The sequence below is a fragment of the Suricata suricatta genome, chromosome 17, assembly GCF_006229205.1.
Source record: "Suricata suricatta isolate VVHF042 chromosome 17, meerkat_22Aug2017_6uvM2_HiC, whole genome shotgun sequence".
NCBI classification, from domain to species: domain Eukaryota; kingdom Metazoa; phylum Chordata; class Mammalia; order Carnivora; family Herpestidae; genus Suricata; species Suricata suricatta.
Genome location: NC_043716.1, coordinates 10,028,638 through 10,049,309, shown reverse-complemented (window position 1 = coordinate 10,049,309; position 20,672 = coordinate 10,028,638). Strand labels below are relative to the sequence as shown.

Here is a 20,672-nt window from a genome sequence, read left to right as displayed (position 1 = left end):
GAAATCACCCCAGGGGCTTGGTCAGAGTGTCACACCCCCTCAGGGCTGCCCTTGGTTGTTGCGTGTCTGGAGTCTTGAGCAGTGTCCCCAGGAGCTTCTGGAAGATGGCCACCAGCAGGCTACACCGGCCTGCCACTGCAGGAGCGCAAGGCCGACCTCCTTCCCGCAGCTCCCCCGTCCTCTGCCTTGAAGAACGGAGCGCACGTGGAGTCATGGGGGCTGCCAGACACAGCCGGAGCTGGCATCTGAAGTGGTGGTGTTCGGATCGGTTCCCCCAGCCGTGGCTGTGGATCGGGACTGGACTATGACAATCAGCGCGGGGTGAGCCACGGCTGTTAGGTTTTGGGGAGCAGGGAAAGACCACTAGGGCTATTCCCGCACAGCTGGTCGTGACCCCTGATAAGGATCCCTGGTCCCCGAAAAGCGACTGCCAAAATCTCCTTAGGGATGTGGCGTGGACCTCGGCCGACAGGGCCGGTGTCTTGCAGCCCAGCCGGCCATTCCCGCCTCCGTGACGCAGCAGCACAGCCGTCCAGGGACGAGGGCCACCCTGGCTGCTGTGAGTAGTGGGGAGCGCCCCTCCTTCCCTCCAGCCATTGGAACTAGGTTTGGGAGGAATTTCCCCACCCAGTTGCACAAGCCCTTGGCGCGCATTTTCACGCGCATTTTCACGGAATTCTTCTTGCCTCCAGGGGCACCGCTCTGGCCTTGGAATGTTTGTTTGTTTGTTTAGTTTTGTTCCATTGGCTGTTCCAGCCTCTGGTGCCTCTGAATCCGGGTTGTGTTTTCAAGTACGCCACAAGGTGTCTTGCCCAGCTTGTCCGAGCACGAGTGACCGTCCAGCTCTCTCACTTTGCGGTCACCATCACAAGCCACTCTGGAAAAGACCTTGACTGGGCGGTGCCTGCATTTTGAGGAGTGACCAGCCCCCGGGAAGGACGCAGCTCCTCAGTCCACCTGAGGTCATTGGTCAGGTGCGCCCGAGGAGAGTCTGGTTGAATCGCATCTACTTGAAGCACGTCTACTTGAAGCCCCGTGGGGCATGGGGTGGGGGAGGGGGGCGGCCCACTCGCTGTGCATCCGGTATTTGCCCGTTGCAGGCGCTCCTGGTCTCGGGGTGCTCCTTGCGTGGGCTCGCTGAAGCAGGTGACAGCACACGGTGCTGTGGGCCACAGGTGGCCACGAGGCATCTGCTGCTGAGCCAGGCAGAGGAGAAGTGGCTTTGGGCACAGGTTCCAGCCACCTGTTGTCTTGCGCTCTCCTTCCCTTTGCTCTTTGCTTTCTTTATTGTCCCTATAGGCTTAGGGACACCTTGGCCCCGTGGTGGCTTCCGGCAGCTCAGCCACTTTCTGGTTTTCCAGCACTTTCGGAGCCACCCAGAGAGCTCTCCGGACAGCCCTGTCTGTATGGTCCACCGTCCTTGACGCACCACCATAGGTGGGGCCTGTGGCGCTCTGAGCTCTGATGGGCAGAGCCTGGGCTGCGCCTGCTCCTGGCCGCTTCCCCCACGGAGCACCTGGGACCTTTCTAAAACGAGGGGGTGTGGATGCTGCATAAGCGGAGACCACAGATTCCATTTCCGGGACAGACATGAAAGATTCTTTGGCTTAAAGAACCTTCTCTAATGCTGGGGCCTAACTAGGAAAATGAGTGTCCCCTTCTCTACTGGATAGACTATTGGCTTTTGATGGGGGCCGGGGAGGGAGTGTCTCCAGAACTCCCAAAGAAAGGCCTTTTGGAAGGCCTGACAGGAATGTGCATTTCCCATGGTGAGACTTCCCCAAGCCACTGAAATGTTGTTTCTTTGCCGTTTGTTGGATTTTATCAGCTCAGTGAGGTTTACCTCGTGTGAACTGGAAGATTTGATTCTTAATAAAATGAATTATTAATACATTTTCAAAATAGGCTTTTTAGGGCTGGGGCTGGAGTGGGGAGTGGTGGGAGCCCCATGTCCTCTCCTCCAGGGGAATAAAGAGACAGCTGCTCTGTAGGCACAGAGAAGTTTTTTTTTTTTTTTAAGTTTATTTATTTTGAGAGAGAGAGAAAGCAGGGGAGGGGCAGAGAGAGTGGGAGAGAATTCTAAGCGGCTCCAGGCTCCGAGCTGTCAGTACAGAGCCCAATGTGGGGCTCGAACTCGTGAGCCGTGAGATCATGACCTGAGCTGAAGTCGGATGCTTCACCGACTGAGCCCCCTAGGCACCCCGTCTAATTACTGATGTTCTCATGGCATTTACCCCTTGAGTTGTTGGCAGGTAATTTATGGAAATGAGCCCCCTCCCCTTCCGCCATCTTGGTCTAAACCTTTAACAGTCTATTTTTCCTTCTAGTTTTGATAGCTCCCACCACTGCCCCTCCCTTGCCTTCCCCATATCTGAGCTGAAGCCCCCTAGTAAATGGGGTATGTGGACTGGCCACGACTTGCCAGGCTTGACTGAAGAGTCCCAGGAGCGACAGATTGCCCTGTGCTCATCAGTGGAGGCGCGGCAAGCTGGCCGTGGAAGAAAACTGGCAGACTAAGAGGGAAAGTTTGGAAGGTGGAGCATGTGCTCTGTTTAAAAAAGCAAGAACAAAACAAAACTTAGGTTCTAGAGATACTGCAGGGCGTGTGTTTGAAGTTGGCTGTGCTCAGGGCTGGTTTTTGGGAGGGAGCGCCGGCAGATGTTTGGTGGGGGCGGAGCTGTGCAGGTGTGGACCGTCCTGTCCTGAGGTTGAAGGGGAGCAGTTTTAACGTGGGAAGAGTGAGGTCTGAGGTCCACGTGGACAAGTGCGACAGAGCCACTGGAGTCCCCGGCTCCAGTCGGGGCCTCTCGGGAGAGCTGGGGCTGTGGTCCTGCAGCCCCTCGTGCGCCTCCGGCTTCTCTCCCGGCCGGAACTGGAAGTTTCGGTCTGCAGAGTTTCCGGTGAGGCGTGTTGCCCATTGGCCTTGAAAATGGTTTCTTGGAGGCACCTTCGGTATCTTTTTCTCCTCGCGGGAATTGTGTGTCCCTAGATCTCGTTCTCACTGTGTGCCCACCCTGAAGACTGCTCCTGTCTAAGGCTCTACGAAAATGGCAGGCAGCCATCCAAATTACAGAGGCTTTCTGTATTTTTCTGACTGTAAGAAATGTTTTATTAGCTTTTCCCTTCTTCTTAGAGCGTACATATTTCAAAGAGACTCTGCTAGCAATGTCTTTGCAGATGGAGCCTGTTAGAGAAAACCCCTGTGTTGGTCTGCAGCCCCGGCTTCTCAGTTCCTTCCCCAGCCTCCATCTGGCAGGGCGGAAACACTCCGGTCCCGGATCCGAGGAATCGCTGCCTCTTCTGGGCCACCAAAGGCCTAGGAGGCTTGGCGGATGGCCCCCTGGCCTCTCCCTAGGGGGACACTGGGTCTGAGGTGTCGGGACTAGAAGGGAACAGAGCCTGGGCACCGTTTCTTCCTCAGGAAATTTTGTTTTGTTTTGTTTTCCATTATGTTTCCAACCATTAGGGCCTTTTTACCAAGACTGTTAGCTCTCATGCTTAATCGGAGCTGCTTCCTGACCCGGAGGACGGTGGCCCCGGCCCTCTTCAGCAGGATCGCCGCGCCTCCTGCCTCCCTGACAGGGGAAGGTCGGGCCTGCCGAGCACCAGATGGAGCGACACGTGGTAGTGCCTGGTGGTCCCTGGCACACCGAAGGGCCCCTGGGCACTAAGTACGGCTGTTACTACTAATTTTGATGAATGTCTGTACTTGAAGCTGGCAGGTGCTCATTAAAAATCAAAGTGTCCTTTTTCGCTTTTTGAGGCCTGTCCCATCTCTGGCAGCAGTGACTGTTGCCATGAATGAAAAAGCCGAACTAAATCAAATGTGCAGGTCACCATGAAAATATTTGTCCCTGGTTTTTGGCAGGCCTTAGAGGATTTGTAAGAACGGGCCAGGCGAGAGGAGAGGTGGACCACGCCTGCCTTCTGCCGACACGCCGTTCTGTGGCTTCAGATGGAGACCGAGTTCTTGGCATATTTGAGGCTGGAGAGACAGCCTCGTTAGCCATGGAAGGTGTGTCGATTGTCACTGGGATGCCATTTTATGAGCTGCCTCTTACTTGTATGGTCACGTGTGATAAGTGATCGTTGTGCTTCCGGTGGTTCTTGGCCACCCCCCGCCCACCACATCTTTTGTTTGCTTCTTTATTGTTTTGATGTGCCCATGGCCTGTCTGAGGCTTTAGATGAGCAGGGTGAGGGCCATCCATCGTTCCTCTGGCAGAGGCAGCACAGCAGCTTGGTGGGGGGTCTGGGCCACTGCAGGAGGAGGGGAGGTGGTGGGCCCGGCTGCCCTGGGCTGCTCTGCAGGAGGTGACCTTAGTTAGCTGACCCCGTGGGCTCCTCACCGCCTCACCTCTACCTTACCTGGAGGGTTTTCATGAGCAATGAGTGAGGTAGAGCCTGGCAAAGGCTGCCTTGGCAGAGTCCGGGATGAGCCCCGTGGGTGGTAATCGGGGTGGGGGAGGGGGCGCGGGGCACTTGCTTTGTGTCCAGGCCCCAGCCATGCTGCTGTCTTTGGCAGTCCCTGGAGTCTTCTGGACCTCAGTTTCCTCATTTTATAGATGGGGAGTCGTTTACATTACCACTTCCTCCCGCCCTCTCAGGTCTCTTAGCTTTGAAGACATGTGGGAATGTTTCTGGTAGAACTTCCTTCCCCTGCCTGCCCCTGCAGCCCTCAGCAGCCAGCCGAGTTGGCTGTTCTGGCTTTGCATCCTCAGATCCCCGTGCTCACCTCCAGCCCCTGCCACACCAGCCTTCCTGAGGACAGCAGCTCTCTTTAATCTGTTCCGTAAATTTATTCAACAGTATCTATACCCACGGCAGGCAGGGTTGGAGGCTGGGTGGTCATTGATGAAAAGACCAAACTCACTGACCAAAGCCCGTTATCAGAGACGTGGGCCTCCCTCCAGCCCAGTAGACGATTCTTCTCTGGGAGGAGTGGGGTCATGTGTCTGGGGCACAGGGCGGGGTGGACCCGTTAATGTGTAACCCTGGGCCGCAGTTCTGTCCTCTGTGAAGTGAGGGGGTTGGGCTAGAACCAGACTACTTCTAGGGTTGTATTAGCTCAGGCCAGATGCCGGAGGCTCTGGAAGCCCACCGGAGGGTTCTGATTGTGCCTTAGAGGACTAGTTGGAAACCTTTATGAGAAGTCAGGAGAAGAGTGGTGCTCAGAAAACTCCCCAAGCATTTAGAAGCACAGTGGACCAAAGCCAAATGCTGAATGATTTTAAAGCCATAGAGAGCACCTGGCTGGCTCAGTCAGGACAGCACGTGACCCTCGATCTCAGGGTCTCGCGTTTGAGCCCCACGTTGGGTATAGAGATTACTTTTAAAAAAAGGCATAGACAGACATTTTGGGGGGTAAGACAAGTCTTTCTTGCTCCCATAGGTAATTTAAAATTTGTCAGGACCAACTTCCCTTCGTGTTAGGACTGTTCTGTTTTTTCGCCACCCAGTGAAAATGCAACCCCCCGAAGAGCCACACCAGTGGGAATGTTTTCAAAATAGAACAACAGTTACAATGTTTACTTCTTGTCTTCCCAAGGCGCAAACTTGAGTTTAGATTGTACTCATTACTAACTTGTAGTATTGATCTTGTCATAATTGTTTTCAAAAAGGTGGCTCTCTCCTCCTCGGGAGGCCGGATTAGGTCCACTCACCCTCCACTGCCCTGACCCCGCCTGACCTCAGCGCCTGCCGTTTACAGACCAGACTGAGCCAAGCCCCCTCCTTTCTCAGAGGAGCGCAGGCCACAGTGAGCGTGTTTCTCTCTTCCTCCAGGTCATGGCTTCTGGCTTCTCGGTCGTGCGGCTCCAGTGGAGGACATGACGGCCAGGGGTCCTGCTCCAGATCTGCTGCGGAGACCCAGCCGTCGCCGGGCACGAGCCTGCCCAGGACAGGAGAGTCCCTCTCTCTGAAGGAGCTCTACAGTTTGTCGCAAAGAAAGTGAAAATGGCGACTTCATCTATCAGACGGCAGATGAAAAACATCGTGAACAATTACTCGGAAGCCGAGATAAAAGTCCGGGAAGCCACCTCCAATGACCCGTGGGGCCCGTCTAGCTCCCTGATGACGGAGATCGCGGACCTGACCTACAACGTGGTGGCCTTCTCCGAGATCATGAGCATGGTGTGGAGGCGGCTCAACGACCACGGCAAGAACTGGCGGCACGTGTACAAGGCGCTGACGCTGCTGGACTACCTCGTCAAGACGGGCTCCGAGCGCGTGGCCCAGCAGTGCCGCGAGAACATCTTCGCCGTCCAGACCCTCAAGGACTTCCAGTACATCGACCGAGATGGCAAGGACCAGGGCATCAACGTGCGCGAGAAGTCCAAGCAGCTGGTGGCCCTGCTCAAGGATGAGGAGCGGCTCAAGGCTGAGAGGGCCCAGGCTCTCAAAACCAAAGAGCGCATGGCCCAGGTGGCCACCGGCATGGGCAGCAACCAGATCACCTTCGGCCGTGGCTCCAGCCAGCCCAACCTCTCCACCAGCTACTCGGAGCAGGAGTACGGCAAGGCGGGGGGCTCGCCCGCCTCCTACCATGGCTGTGAGTAGTGGAAACGCGCCCCACCCCTTGCCACAACATGTGGGCGCAGACCTGGCAGCGCCGGGCCTCGGGTAGGTGGGCGCCCTCGGGCTGTGCGAGAGCTCGGACACGTCCTCCCTTCTCGGCCCCCGGCGCTCTGCCCGGGGCCACAGTGACATGGGGGCCCCCTCGGCTGCTCCGTGGTGATTTAGTGCATCCGGGGTGGAGGGACCTCAGGGAGAAGGTCTGCCCGGCTCCCACGCAGGAAAGGGCTGGAGCAAAGCCACGGGCCTGCCTCACACATGGCCAGGGTGGACTGTATTTGGTTGCTAGGAGGAAGCAGCGCTCTTGCTCGATGATCTTGTTTCTTTAGTCTCCTATGAAATGTTTTTCTAACGACTGGACTGCAGGTCTCCCGACCGGCTCAGTGTTGTTCTACCTCAGCATCACAGGGGAGTGAGGTGGGGTGCCTCTGTCTCCGTGAAAGAGGGAGGGGGGAGGCAGGCGCCTCTGCAGGTGTTAGTGTGAGCGAGGCCCCCTCGCCAGACACGTGGGCGAGAGCTCCTGGCGATGGGCTTGCACGGCTGGGTCTACGCTGGGTGGGGCCGCTCTGCGTTCTGGTTTTGCATGTCAGAGAAGGCTGGGCCTTTGCCCAACATTCAGACGGGATTTCAGGGAACAGAGTGGGGTTCAGGGCCTGACGGAAGCCGGTCGCTGTGAGCCACATTGGTGTCCTGGGCATCTACCCAAAGTATCCCCAGGAACAGACGCCCACTGCCTTCTCCATGCCCTGTCAAGACAGGTGGCCCTGGTGGCCCGTGGGGGACGCAAAACTGCTATCTTATGGCTGTAAAAACAAAAGCACACACCCCCACACAGCTTTCTTTTTGGAGTCAGTAACACTCTGTTAGCATAACACAAACCTTTTTTTTTTAATGTTTATATATTTTTGAGAGAGAGACAGAGATAGAACACAGAACAGTGGAGGAGGGGCAAAAAGAGGGAGACACAGAATCCAAAGCAGGTTCTGTGCTTACAGCTCAGAGCCTGACATGGGGCTTGAACCCACAAACTGAGAGGTCATGACCTAAGCTGAAGTCAGACGCTTAACGGACTGAGCCACCCAGGGGGTCCCATTTTTTTTTAATTCATTAACATTTACTCATTTTTGAGAGACACAGAATGAGCAAGAGGAGGGTCAGAGGGAGGAAGAGACACAGAATCCGAAACAGGCTCCAGGCTCTGAGCTGTCAGCCCAGAGCCCAACACGGGGCTCAAACCCACGAACTTTGAGATCGTGACCTGAGCCAAAGTCCGACGCTTAACGGACTGAGCCACTCAGGGGCCCCAATTTTTTTTTTTTAAGGAAATTGTTTGTAGCCCGACAGACGCCTATTGGTCCTTGTGTGACCAGCGGTTTTGCCGGCTGACCACCTCCTAACAGGCTCCTGCTTGCAAGGGTCAGTTTGACATCGGAGTGCCGCTAGCAGCATTCTGAGGAATATGTCAAACGGGAGGTTTGCGTACCAAAGCCAGACTTCCTGACTCCCTAGGAATTCTAAATTATCACCAGGCTTGGCGAGCTTCACATTTTTCTTGTCCCTGTTTCTAGTTGTTGCTTTTTCCCTCTCAGTTGGAACGGCTCTGTTAAAGCAGAGGTTGTGACCTTCACGAGACCATCTCCAGGCGTCTCCATCTGGGCCAGTTGCACCAAAATCATGAAGATTGCCCTTTAAGGAGTGAACTTGGTTGTTGCTTGCAGGGAGCCGCCCCAGCCCCCACACTGCCCTCTGTGGGGTGAGCTGGTTCCAGGCTGCCTCGGCTTCCTGTCTGGGAAGTGGACGCGCCTGTGCCCTGCAGCCGCAGGAGCTGCTCTTCTGACGACATGCCTATTGCGGTTCCTTTTGTCCCGAACCCAAGGGAGAGCTAGAATAGCGTCCCATTGATCCATAGCTCGTGGGACGTTCTGGGTGCGGGCCCCAGGGGGCTCGGATCGGGCACGCCAGTCTTCACCCGGCCGGCAGGTGCTACCACGGCCCCAGCTCTCACAGTTTCCGGTTCCCTCAGCCCTTGAGCTCGAGCTGCATGTTCAGGGTCAGAATGTGGCCGGCAGGCTGCTCCGGCCTCAGCCCGCCCCGGGCCGCTCCCACTCCCTCTAACGGTGTGTCTCTCTCTGTGTGTATGTGTGTGTGTGTCCCTGCCCCACAGCACCCGAGGCCTCGCTGTGCCCCCAGCACCGCACAGGGGCCCCGCTGGGTCAGAGCGAGGAGCTGCAGCCGCTGAGCCAGCGCCACCCCTTCCTGCCGCACCTGGGGCTGGCCTCCCGCCCAAATGGCGACTGGGCCCAGCCCTGCCTCACTTGTGACCGCGCAGCCCGAGGTGGGACGGCGGTTTGCTTTTCTCCTTCCTGGAAACGCTGGGCGGCTTGCCGGGGTGTGCTCGTGTGTCAGTACAGCCAACTCTCTCCCCGTCTCCTCCTGGGCCTCCCATCCACCCTCCTGCGGACCCAGGACCCCTTTTTCCTTTCTCCTTGAGGGCCCCCCCCCCCACTGTTACATGCCACTTGCCAGAAGTCCTGTTGCGATTTGGGTAAGGCATGGGGTGCCTGTCTGTGCTTTCCCGGTGCCCCCCAACCCTGAAAGATCGGAGAGGGCTCTGCTGTTGGCCAGACCCAGGGGTGGTGGGGCCGGACACTGCTTGGCCTGTTGAGCCAGAGAGGTGTGGCTTAGATTTCACCGTGGCAGGCCAGCCCGAGGGCCTCGGTGGACCGTCGTTGGAGCCCATCAGCCGTGATGCAGTGATATGTGCCTTGACGAGGACAAAATGGGATTGTTTTTCCTTCTCAATTAACTGCCACCCTTCCAGAAACCCCCATGTCCGTGGTGAACAGAGAGTTAGCTGTACTGTCCATTCTAGGTCGCGGTGCTTGAAGACACCTACTTCAATGGGTAACTAAAAGTGGGGCTTCTCTTTTGACTAATTACTCATGTGTCCTGGTCAGAGTTTACAGCTATTGCAGGTCAGACTGAAAACAGATTTTTCCTGTCGCCTACAAGCTAATCCACCTCCAGTCCCGCGTGGGGCCCTGCCGGAGAGAGGACAGCTGTCTTCTCTCCTGTTCTTACTAGAAGGGGCACCAACGAAGGGCCCTGTGTGACTCCCCCGATAGGCAGCCCGCCTTCATTCAGCCCTAGAAACAGTGCTGTTCCTTCACGCCTCCTTGGTATCACAGCGTGTTTGACTCGGGTGTTTGTGTGATCTTCCTCACTCTCGAGTCCCCGCCCAGCATCGTCCCCAGGAGTTGTGAGGACCCCGGGCTTGGCTCTGTCCAGGGTGCACAAGGTCAAAGTATGTTCTGAAGGTTCACCCAGAGGCCCTTGGGCTGCACACCGTTTCTTCCACCAGATCTTTGGCCGCAGGTTCCCAGTGTTCCCCCAGGACTCTGGGGTCCCCCTTTGTTCTCCCCGATTCCATTCAGTGATGGGGAAGGTCTGTTTGGAGTCTTGCCTTGGCTCTGCTGGGACATGTGCATGTTAAAACCAGGCCAGTCTCGGTCCCTGTGGTTTCTCCCCCTGGCGCCTCCCCTGTGCACACATGCGGCAGGTACCTCAAGGCACACAGCTCACGGGGATTTTTCTGGTAGAAATGGAGGGTCCAGAGGAGTAGGTCTTGTTGGCCCTTTCTCGTGTCCCAGAGAGTTGGGCAAACAAGTGTTATGCGGTGCCATGTTCCACTGGTTAGTGTGTGTGTCCCTCTCTACCCCACACCCTGCCCATCCTGGAGGCTGTTGGGGGGCCAGACCCTGGCCCACCATGACTCTGTTCGTTCTTAGCACCTAACAAAGTGTTCAGCGGAAGGTAAGTGCTTAGTGGGTTTGCTTGGAATCCAGCAGTGGAGGGGTCAGACTGACACCGGCCGCCCGGGAAGCGGGCTCGTGAAATGCAGGTCATGATCTGGGGAGACATGTGGGCGAGACACACTTAGGACCCCAGACCCCGCAGGGAAGGCAGACTTGGTGTGGGGGAGGGGAAGCAGCCACTGAGAAAGCCCCTTCCTGGGAGAGCAGGCTCTGCGGGCAGCTTGTCACCCCTGGGTTGCGGTTCTGACCCAGGTAATCGCGATGGTGTTTAAGGAGACCTTCCTGCCGTGCACCGTACCCCCCTGAGCCTCCCTGTGCCTCCCTGTGCCTCCTTCCTCCCTGCGCCCCCCACATCCATCCTCAAGTCTGACCTGGGAAACCTCTCAAATTCTCTCCTTCATCTCTAGTTCCATGACCTGAATTCAGTGTCTGCTCCCTCATTGGTTTCTTTGCTGTTAGCGCCCCCCCCCCCCCCCCCCCCCCCCCCCCCCCCCCCCCCCCCCCCCCCCCCCCCCCCGCTGCCCTTTCCACCTTCCGTCTTGATAAATGATACCCTGACTGGGGGGTCTTGGGAAACATCCTCTAGATTCCAGGGTCCAGGCCAGAACCTTTGACACGGCAGACAGCTCTCCTGGGGGACCTTGGCTGTCCTCTGTCAGCTTAGGTATGCGGATGTCTGCCTGGAGGTGGCACTGCCAAGTTCTCTCTGCAAAGCCTGCCCCAGCTCACTCCCGCGTTCCCTCAGCAGGTGCGTACTGGGTTCCGGTTGTGTGCCTAAGCACAGAGCAGGGCCCTGTGCCCCTGCTCAAGGGAAGAGACACAATAAAGGTAGGACATGACACAGAGTATTATGTGATGAGTGCTCTGGAAAACAGCAGACCCAGCCGAGCCTGAGGAGAGGGGAGGGCAGTCTGCAGTGTTAAGGAGGGGGTCAGGAGAAGCCTAATTGAGAAAGTGATGTGGGAGCTACGATCGATCAAAGGAGAATGAGGAGTGTGCTCTGTGAGGTTTGGAAGAGCGGTGGAGGCAGAGGGCGGAGCAAATGGCCTGAGGTGGTGTGCCGGGGGCGCAGAGGGGGGTGTTGGCACACCAGGAAGGCGGCCAGTGGGGCTAGAGCAGAGTGAGGCGGAGTGGCGGCTGAGGTCAGGGCAGGAGGACGCTGGTGGAGGTGGAGGGCCTTCTCAAACCGCCTCTGGCAGGGAGCAGGTCTTTCAATTCTGGGTCCATCTAGGATTGATACTTTTGTATCAGTGTACATGTTGTAGCAATCTTACATTGCCCTAAAGGTTTCTAACCACTTTCTCCCATTGTGCTTCCTCCTCTGGCTGTGTATTGGGTCAGGAAACCACCACACTTATCCAGGTGGCGGCTGACAGGCTGGCTTACAGGAGAGCCAGCAGGCTTACCGGAGGACTGCGTGGGGGCGGCAGCAGCAGGGGAGTGCGGAGAGACGAGTTGAGGACTGCCGGCTGAGCAACGGGGGGATGCAGCTGCCGTCGTCCGGCTGGCGTGAGGGTGGCTGTGAGTGGAGGGGGTTTGAGCAGAGGTGGGGTTACTTTCCGGCCGTGGCGAAGCGTCTACTAGACGTGCAGGGCCTGCGCGTGTTGGCCGTGCGTGTGATTTTGGCACGTAGTTGTTCCTCAGGACTGGCGTGTGCAGGGGAGGCTGTAGGGCCCAGGGGAGCTTTTCCAGGTTGAGAGGTTGGGGTTTGCCGGGCGAGCACACAGACGGGGCAGCTGGCTTGGGCAGAGCAGGCTGTGAGCCCCCTGCCTATAGTCCCTGGCCACCCTCCTACATTCTGCAGAGCTGGTCAGACATTCAGCGGGGTGTGGAGAGACTGCAGACATTCTTGGGTTGGGGTAACCCACATCAAAGGTGGCATGGGCCGGGGTGTGGGGGGGCGGGGGGCTGGGAGAATCGTTCCTGTGAGTCCAGATGGAGACCTGAATGTAAGAATGTCACCGTCCTGCAATGTGCAGGGCTGGACCTGGACCTGCCACCCCCTCATCTGTCCAATGGTTGGAGGCAGCTGGTGAGGAGGGGAGGAAGGAATGCCCAGCACGTCAGCCCCCCAGAGCCTGGGCCACACTTGCGTTGCTGCGGCATGAGTGTGTCCTGTGTTTGGTGCCTTGCATTTCTGGGTGCAAGGTCAACCGCCAGCACTCCCATTCTTTTCTTTTTTAATTTTAAAGTTAATTTATTTTGAAAGACAGAGAGCACACACATGAGCTGGGGCCAGGGGCGGGGGCAGAGAGAGAGGAAGAGAGAATCCCAAGCAGGCTCCCGAAGCAGGGCTTGAACTCACCACCAACCGTGAGATCATGACCTGAGCTGATACCAACACTGGGACACTCAGCCAGCTGAGCCACCCAGGCCCACCCAGCATTCCAGTTCTTAGAAAAAGAAAAGAAGGAGGAAGGAAGGAACACAGACTAGAAATGCTTGTTGCCCTCTGTTTCCTGTGAACGAATCAGAGCCAACCTGAAACCCCCGGAACCAAGGCGGGCAGCACTGTGCCTCGTATGCAGGGGCTGCCGCTGCCTGCCACCGGCTCTCCGGCTGTCCTGATGGACCCACCGTGTTGGTGACACCCCCGGCACTTGGGCCCATGGAGCAGCCACCTCACCCGCCCTGGGGCTTGGCTCTGCTCCAGGCTTCCCTCAGGCCAGGCTGCGAGTTCCTCAGGCAGGGCTGGGCCCCCCACACCAAGTGATTACCAGAGATTATGAGCATTTCATTTATTTGCTTGCTTCACTCCAGAAAGGATTGGAGTTGGCTTACAAAACACACGCGATACCCAAGGATTAAATAGATATAAGAAGAAATGGGCGCAAGAGGAAAATAATGGTAAGAACAGAAGATAAGGGGACAGTGTCCCACGTAAGTGCCGGAGCTGGGTCCAAATTTGGCTTTGAACTTCTCAGCCACCAGCCCCAGACCCAGATGAAGTCCAGGAGGCCAGGTGCTCACTGTGCAGGGGGTGGAGCGGGGCCTAAGAGCAGCCGGCACACGGCTTCCTGGGGAGCACTTGATCCTGACTGCATCCCCTCAGCGAGCCCGCAGGGGCCTGTCCTGAGCCTCCCGCCGGCCTGTGATCTCCCCGGGACTGGAGGGACTGGAGGGACTGGAGGGAAGGCGCAGTTAGCTCACCTCTCCACCGTGCGCAGCCATTCTCAAGCCCGTTAGGGAGAATCTGAAAGCATGTGTGTTTGCGAGTTGCCCAGGGGCACAGGCCTTCCAGAACTCTCCAGGGAAGCTGCTTCCCCATAGCAGGGAGCCTCGGGGGTGAGCCAGAGTCCCCGTCGCCCCTGCCCTGCCAGCCAGACTACGGGAGCGGGAGCGGGAGCGGAGCAGGTAGACACAGGCACGCGCACAAGAGGACACTTTAATAAGGATCAGGCAGCTGAGAAAGGGAGTCCTACAGAGGTCTGTTTTTGAAAACTTGAGGATGTGGGAATATATGATAATAATAATAATTTTAAAGAGGTACATACCTAGGCCGCATGTCCCTCGGAAGCCCTCATGGGCTGTGGACTCAGAAGGATCCTCGGTCAGCTGAGGCCTCCTGAGTGTGGGAAGAGGTGGGGAGCTCTGAGGTGCAGGGCTGAGTGACACTGCCCAGGCATGGGGTGGGGGTGTGGACACGCCCAGGGCTGAGAGATGGTTGGTGGCTGCCAGCCAGGGGATTCCCCGGTGTCCGAAGAGGCTAGGGACAGCCACCTGGCCCTCAGGATCGTCCAGCCAGTGCCACGTTATTCCTCACGGGGGATGGACTGGGGCTCTGGTGGGAGACGGGGTTCCTTTGACTTCCCTTGCCCTGGGGCGCATGGGACCCGTGTGTCTTAGCCAGCTGGCCAGGCAGCCCTGCGGCAGAGGCTGGTGCCAGGCCGCCGGCAGCAGCTGACTCTGGAGCTTTCTCTTCAGGTGCAGATGGAACCTTGGAGAAGGCTGGTCAGTAAAGGCCACAGACCATGGTCTGCCTGACAGTCAGACCCTTAAGATGCTGCTTCTTGCCACAGGGGCTGGGTCCCAAGTGGGTCTGAATGTGCCAGGCGGGGCTGCCGCTCGAGTGGGCAGTTGCTAGAGGCGGCCAGAAGGTGATCTTCTCCCCTCCTCTTTCCCCTCTGCACCCCCACTTGCCTGAGGAGGTGGGTGGGGCACCCTGTTAATACGGACACAGACCCACTCTCTCCTAAGGGTTAGAGCTGGGACTCCGCCAAACAGATGCATATACAGTTGTAACACGGTTGTTAGACTGTACGGCTAAGCTCACGTGGTGCTTTTTTCTTGTATCGTTTAAAATTTTTTTTTATGTTTATTATTTATTTTTGAGAGACAGAGCATGAGCCAGAGAGGGCAGAGAGAGAGGGAGACACAGAATCTGAAACAGGCTCAAGGCTCCCAGCTGTCAGCACACAGCTGGACGTGGGGCTCGAACTCCCGAACCATGAGATCATGACCTGAGCCAAAACCAAGAGTCGGATGCTTGCTCGACTGAGCCACCCAGGCGCCTCTCTGTCCATTTGTTTTTAAAGCAGACTCTGCAGTATAGGTAGACAGAGTGTTGTTTATAAGCTCATAGTAAGTGGGGTATGACACAGGAAAAAGGTTTAAGTCAAGGTCAATAACAGTTACACAGCTGTGACAGTGTCTGATTCATGGCCGCCCAGTCCCAGAGTGGCTAGTTTCAAACAGTCCACTTCAAGAGGACATTTAAAAATTCTATAAGTAAAAATAAGAAGGAAGGTCTAAAGACAGACTTTTCTTTATATGGGAAAAGAGACCATATAATTTACTGATAACCCCTTTATATCATGTTACTCTCTTTTATTTTCTTCACAGTACTTTTTGCTATTTGAAATTATCATTTATTTCATTTTCCTTCTGTCTCCCTGCACTAAAACACACTCCAAGAGCAGGAGCCTTGTCTGTGCTCAGTGCACAGTGCCTGGCCTGGGGAAGGTGTTCAGCAAACACTTTCTGAATGAACAGGTGCTAAATAAACCTTAATCTGTCTATCTTCCTCCCTCCTTTCTCTTTCCCTTCCTCCCTTCCTTCCTTCCTTCCTTCCTTCTTCCTTGCTTCCATCCATCTGTCCATCCTTCCTTTCTTGGTATTACTGTGTTGTGTTCATCTCCCTTGGTGTCTGTCCCAGGCGTAAGCATTAGAAATATATTGGAAATATATCTTATAGGCTTTTCCAGAAATAAAGAAATACTTTACCTATTTGCACAGTTTCTTGGTGCTTTAAGGTTGAGTTTAGCAACAGTACAACTAGTAGATGCCAGGATTTGTCTAGTAGTAAAGTGCTGTTCCTCATTTTGCCGGCCACCTTTTCTTTTTTCTCTAAGCCACTTGCCCTCAAGTTGCTCAGGCTGGCTGCTGAGGAGCACTTACGTGTCCTGAAACGTCCCAAAGTCTGGGCCACATGTCTGACCCTGGAAGTCAGAACCTCTGGGCTGGGCGCTGTCCCTCCAGTCATCTGCTCCGCGTCCCTCCAGTGGTCCATTCCGTTCAGCCTTTGTTCAGCAGAAAGCTTCTGTTCTTCCCTCTCTCCAGCCCATGCCCAGTAGCAGTGCCCTTTCAGAAAGTTACAGGTGGACTTGCAGCGGCTGGAAATTGATGGTGCCGATTGAACTAGTTTCCTCCTACTGACGCTAGCGGAAAGCTTAGTCCACGGTCGGGAATAACCTGCACCCTTCAGACCAGCTCACTCGGTGGCCCCCGTCTCAGTATGAGCTGGTGAGCGCAGGGTGGACCTGGGCTAAGGATCTGCTGGCCTTTTCATTGTAAAAGTAACATGTGTCCATTGGTGTTGGTGTAGCAAGTGCAGAAAGAGGAAGACACGGTTCCCATAATCGTACTACACAAAGACAGCCTTCCTTCTTCCCCTGTTGGTGTATTTCCTTTTGGACTGTTTTCTAAGCATTTTCTGTTCCAGGAGTGCCTACACGTAAATGCAAGTTTGTAGCTCTGCTTTTTAAAGTCTCCTAACATTGTAACAGAGGCACTGTCTCCCTTCCTCCACACCCTGTAAACATTTTAACAGCTGCACTCCACATTCCACTGGGCGGAGCTTCCTGGCTCGTCCTGGCCTCATACTGGACCTGCATTCACTCCTGCTCGCACCAGACAGCCCGGCCATTTGCAGTGCTGGAGTCCGGCTACCTGGACCGTGAGCGCGGCAGGCTTCGAGCCCTCGGTTGTGCAGTTTTGTTATGGGAAAAGCACACAGGTTCTTAATCTGGAAAGGAATTGAAGGCCAGATCAAGACCCACATCCCCCAAAGGCAGCTGTACTGACAGATCTGGATCACAGGTCTGATTAGTGCCCCGTGAAAACAGAACAAATCTAACGTTTTGTGTTCTGCAGACAATAGGTCAGTATCCAAGTGTCATTTATAACGACATGACATTTGCAGAACACAGTTTTCGAAACGTCAAGTTTGTTCAGTTGCTCATTTCGGAAGCCCATGTGGGCCAGGGCCAGCGCCGACAGCTGAGGGGCTCATAGCTGTGAGGCCTTGTCCCTCATGGGCTTCCAGCGGAGGTGAGGCACACACATCTATGGGGCACCTAGTGTAGTGCCTGGAAGGGGGCTGGGCAGGTGGCTCAGAGCTTTGAAGCCATCTAGCCGTTCCCAGGCTGTGCAGAGTGTGACGGCGCGAGCTAGCATTCCCAGGAGAAATAATAAAATTATGCAGTCTGATCTTTCCACCTAACTTTCTATGTGCATTTTCCATGTCGCTGCATAATTACTCCTAGTTTCTTTTTTATTTTATATTTTTAAGTTTATTTATTTATTTTGGGAGAGAGAGCAAGTAGGAGGGGTGAGGGTGGGAGGGTAGAGAATCCCAAGCTCTGGACTCGAACTCATGAACCTTGAGATCATGACCTGCAATTACTGCTAGTTTAAAGGTGAAACCTTTAAATGACTTAGCTTTGGCCAATGAAGTCTTTGAACTGATAAAGTAGGGATAAGGGTACTCTCTCTTGGATCATTGTGTAAAGTACGTGTGCAAATACACTGTGCACATACGGTCCTACACAAAGGAAATGTGCCCTAAGTGGATTGTTACGATCAGGGTCATTTTCAGCTTCTTACCAGTGTAAATAATGCTGTGGTCAACTTCTTTGTGCAGAAAGCTTGCTTTTCAAAGGATTCCTTAGATTCAATGTAGTCTTCAGTGTTGAGTTCCCAGAAGTGAGATTAATTGGAAGAGTGTGTGAACATCATTCTGCCTCCTGAAACATTGCAAATGCTTTCCAAACAATTGTGCCCCTTTGCAGGGCCCCCGGCTGTGGAGGACGGCACTCCGGTGGACAACCACGGAGTCCAAAGGGGGTACTGTGATTTTTTTTTTAAGATTGTTACTAATAGATGGAAGTTACTATCAGAATACTCCTTTGTTTTAAACATTTGTTTTTAATATTTTTTTATTTTGAGAGGGAGCACACACATGAACGAGTGTGCACAAGTGGGGAGGGCAGAGAGAGGGGAACAGAATCCCACACAGGCTCCAAACTGTCAGCACAGAACCTGAAGTGGGGCTCAAACTCACAAACTGTGCTCTCATGACCTGAGCTGAAGTCAAGGTTTGGATGCTTAACTGACCGAGCCACCCAAGCGCCCCAGAATACTCGTTTTAGAAGTGAGTTTCCTGTTTATAAATATTACTCCAAGAAACTGCTATAGGCATTTAACTTCTTAATTTTAAATTTATGATTGAATTTTAAATGAAGTGCCTTCTTTGCTGAAGTTCATTGTGGGCCTGCTGGTTCAAGCTGGGCTTGCTCACAAGTGTGGTGCCAGCGTTCACTCACTGGTACCCCACCCAGGCGGGCTTCCGAGCCTCGCACCCCCCCCCCCAGCTTCTGCCTAGAGAGCTGTGGGCACCTCCAGTGCTTCACCCAGAGAGCGACTATCACCAGGGACAAAGTGGCAGGAATGATGGGGACCCCTGGGAAAAAGTTAATGTGGATCAGCCGTCCTAACCCTACCTCACAAGCTGGCGATCTTGAAATGGAGAGGGTTTAATCTGTGGCCCAAAGAGGACAGCACAGACTTGCTCTTTTCTTTCTCACAGGGGATGGGCTTTGAATCATGCAGACAAATAAAAGGACTGCCCTTTGTCTCTGCCCAACCCTCCCCGCCTCCGTCTCCAGCCCTGCAGGGGAGGACCATGGCCATTGTTCTGGCTCTGCCCCCTTCCTCCCTGGGTTTCAGCTTCCCTATCCCTGTGGCAAACCAGTGTCTCAGGGTGGTGGTAAGGAGTGAATGAGGTGTGCCCTTGTAAGTGACAGTCATTTAATTTTTACTGGAGACAAAACTTGAAAATGAGCCAACAGGTGTTTGAACTGCTCAGTGCCCTTAAGGAAGCCGATGGGCCCCTGCCTCTGTGGAGCCTTTGGCCACATCAGTTCTAGGAGATGGCCAATGGTGAAGCGTGCACAGGCACCGATTACAGAGAGGTGGACGAAAGCCACGAGGGGCCCTACTCTGGGCACCAGGGGTGCCGGGAATGAAGCCAGCAGCGACCCCTACCCCGAGAAGCATCTTACTGGCCTGATGGGGGAAGATGTGCTTGGGAAGTGCCATTGGAGCCGACACTTTGGATGATGGGTCTCTCTTTCCCACTTGTGGAATAGCAGGATGCAGACAAAAACAGGAAGGAGCTGAAGGATTCTTGGAACTGAGTGGAGGCTGGTAATCTGGGGTGCCTGGGAGGAGATGCGCCCATGAGCAGCCCGGGGGAGTAAAGAGTCCATCCTGGAGCTGAGAGGTGGCGGCTCCTTCCCTGCAGGACGAGGATGCCCACGGCGGTGTGTGCAGGGAGGCGCTGGGAAGACCCTGAGATGCACACTGGGTAGAGCTCTGACCCGGTAGCTCCTCACAGCTGCTGCGAGTGAGCGCCACCACTGAGGCAGCTCAGAACGATGGGTCTGGACCGTCTCACCTCCAGGAGGCCCGAGGTCCAAGATCGAGGGGAGGGTTCCTCCTTGCTTTTCTTAGCTTCTGGTGGCAGCTGGCAGCCGCTGTGCTCTGGTCCCTGCCCCCCCCTTCCTTCTTGGCCTCCCCCCGTGTTTCTGTGCCTGGGGCTCTTCCCCTTGGTCTTGTCAGGATACCAGCCATGTTGGATTTAGTGCCAACCTTGCTTCAGTATGACCTCATCTTCACTAACAACATCTGCAGTGACCCTGTCTCCATTGAGATATCAGTGGTCAGGACGTCACCATGTCTTCTTGAGAGACCCAGTTCTGCCCCCAGCACCCTGGCAGAAGGCGGCACTCTGAGCGCTGACCCTGAGCATTGCTTCGGATGCGAGGTGTCAGCTGGGCTGGCCAGGGCCACAGATTCTCTCCTGTGGCCTCAGGCTGGATGGTGCAGGAACATTTTCAAGAGTAATAGAATATCAGCTAAACGAATACTGAATCCAGCCCCTTCTCACTTCCTGCAAAGCCTGCAAATCCTGGTCCAGGCGCCTGCTCTTGCTCCCAGGGACCAGTCAGTCTGCGTCCTGGCTCCGCTTACATGCCAGAGCCCCTCCGAGGACCCCAAGAACCGCCTTGGCTCTTCCATCATGGTCCTTTGGACACCCTCTGCCTTCACCAGCCTCACAGCCTGTGGCCTCCACCCCGCGAGTGAAGCTCTCACCTCCCCTCTGCCTGACCTCCCTCCCCTACTCAGGCCTCTGCTCCAGTGTGTCAGCAAGGCCTTCCCTGACCTCCGAACCCTGGAGCAGCCTTTCCTCTGCCTGGGATCCCCCTCCCCTTGCTCCCTCCCTCCCTTCTTTCCTTTCAAAAGTCAGCTTCATGCCTGTTGCAGAGCCCACAGAGCCCAATACTGGGCTTGAACTCACAACCCTGAGATCAAGACCTGAGCTAAGACCACAAGTGGGACACTTAGCTGATGGTGCCCCACACTGCCCTCTTTATTCACGTGTTGTCCCTCCTTACTAGCGCACCGGCTCCAGGAGGAAGGGGACTTTCCTCAGACCTGGAGGGGTGCAGGTACGGTGTCTGTTGAGTGTAGAGACTGAGTCTCGGAGCCCCTTCAGGGTGCTGGAGCAAGAAGCATGGCATTCGGCCCTGAGATGTGGCTTTGTGTCTCTGGACCCTAGTTCCCTCCTCTGTGAAATCAGGGCGATAACCAATAACTAGGCCTTACAGGTCACACTTTGTCTCTCACTGGCTGGGTGACCTTGGGCAAGGGAGGTCACCTCTGAGCCTCCGCCAAGTCTGTAAGTTGGACTGAGGCGTCACTGAGGTACTAGTGTGAGTTGTAC

General features: G+C 55.3%; 1 protein-coding gene across 3 annotated transcripts in view; it reads left to right on the top strand.

Moving 5' to 3' along the window:
• Positions 1-20,672, top strand: part of EPN2 (epsin 2) — an 80,353-nt gene that overhangs the window by 31,510 nt on the left and 28,171 nt on the right. The window contains exons 1-3 of one of the 3 annotated variants that reach the window (XM_029929055.1): positions 3,999-4,015; positions 5,784-6,549; positions 8,737-8,907. In XM_029929055.1, the coding sequence (XP_029784915.1) occupies positions 5,955-6,549; positions 8,737-8,907 (766 nt within the window). In that variant the 5' untranslated portion in view covers positions 3,999-4,015; positions 5,784-5,954. Of the gene's footprint in view, positions 1-3,998; positions 4,016-5,783; positions 6,550-8,736; positions 8,908-20,672 lie in introns of those variants that run through there. The other 2 variants (XM_029929054.1, XM_029929056.1) reach the window with 2 other exon arrangements.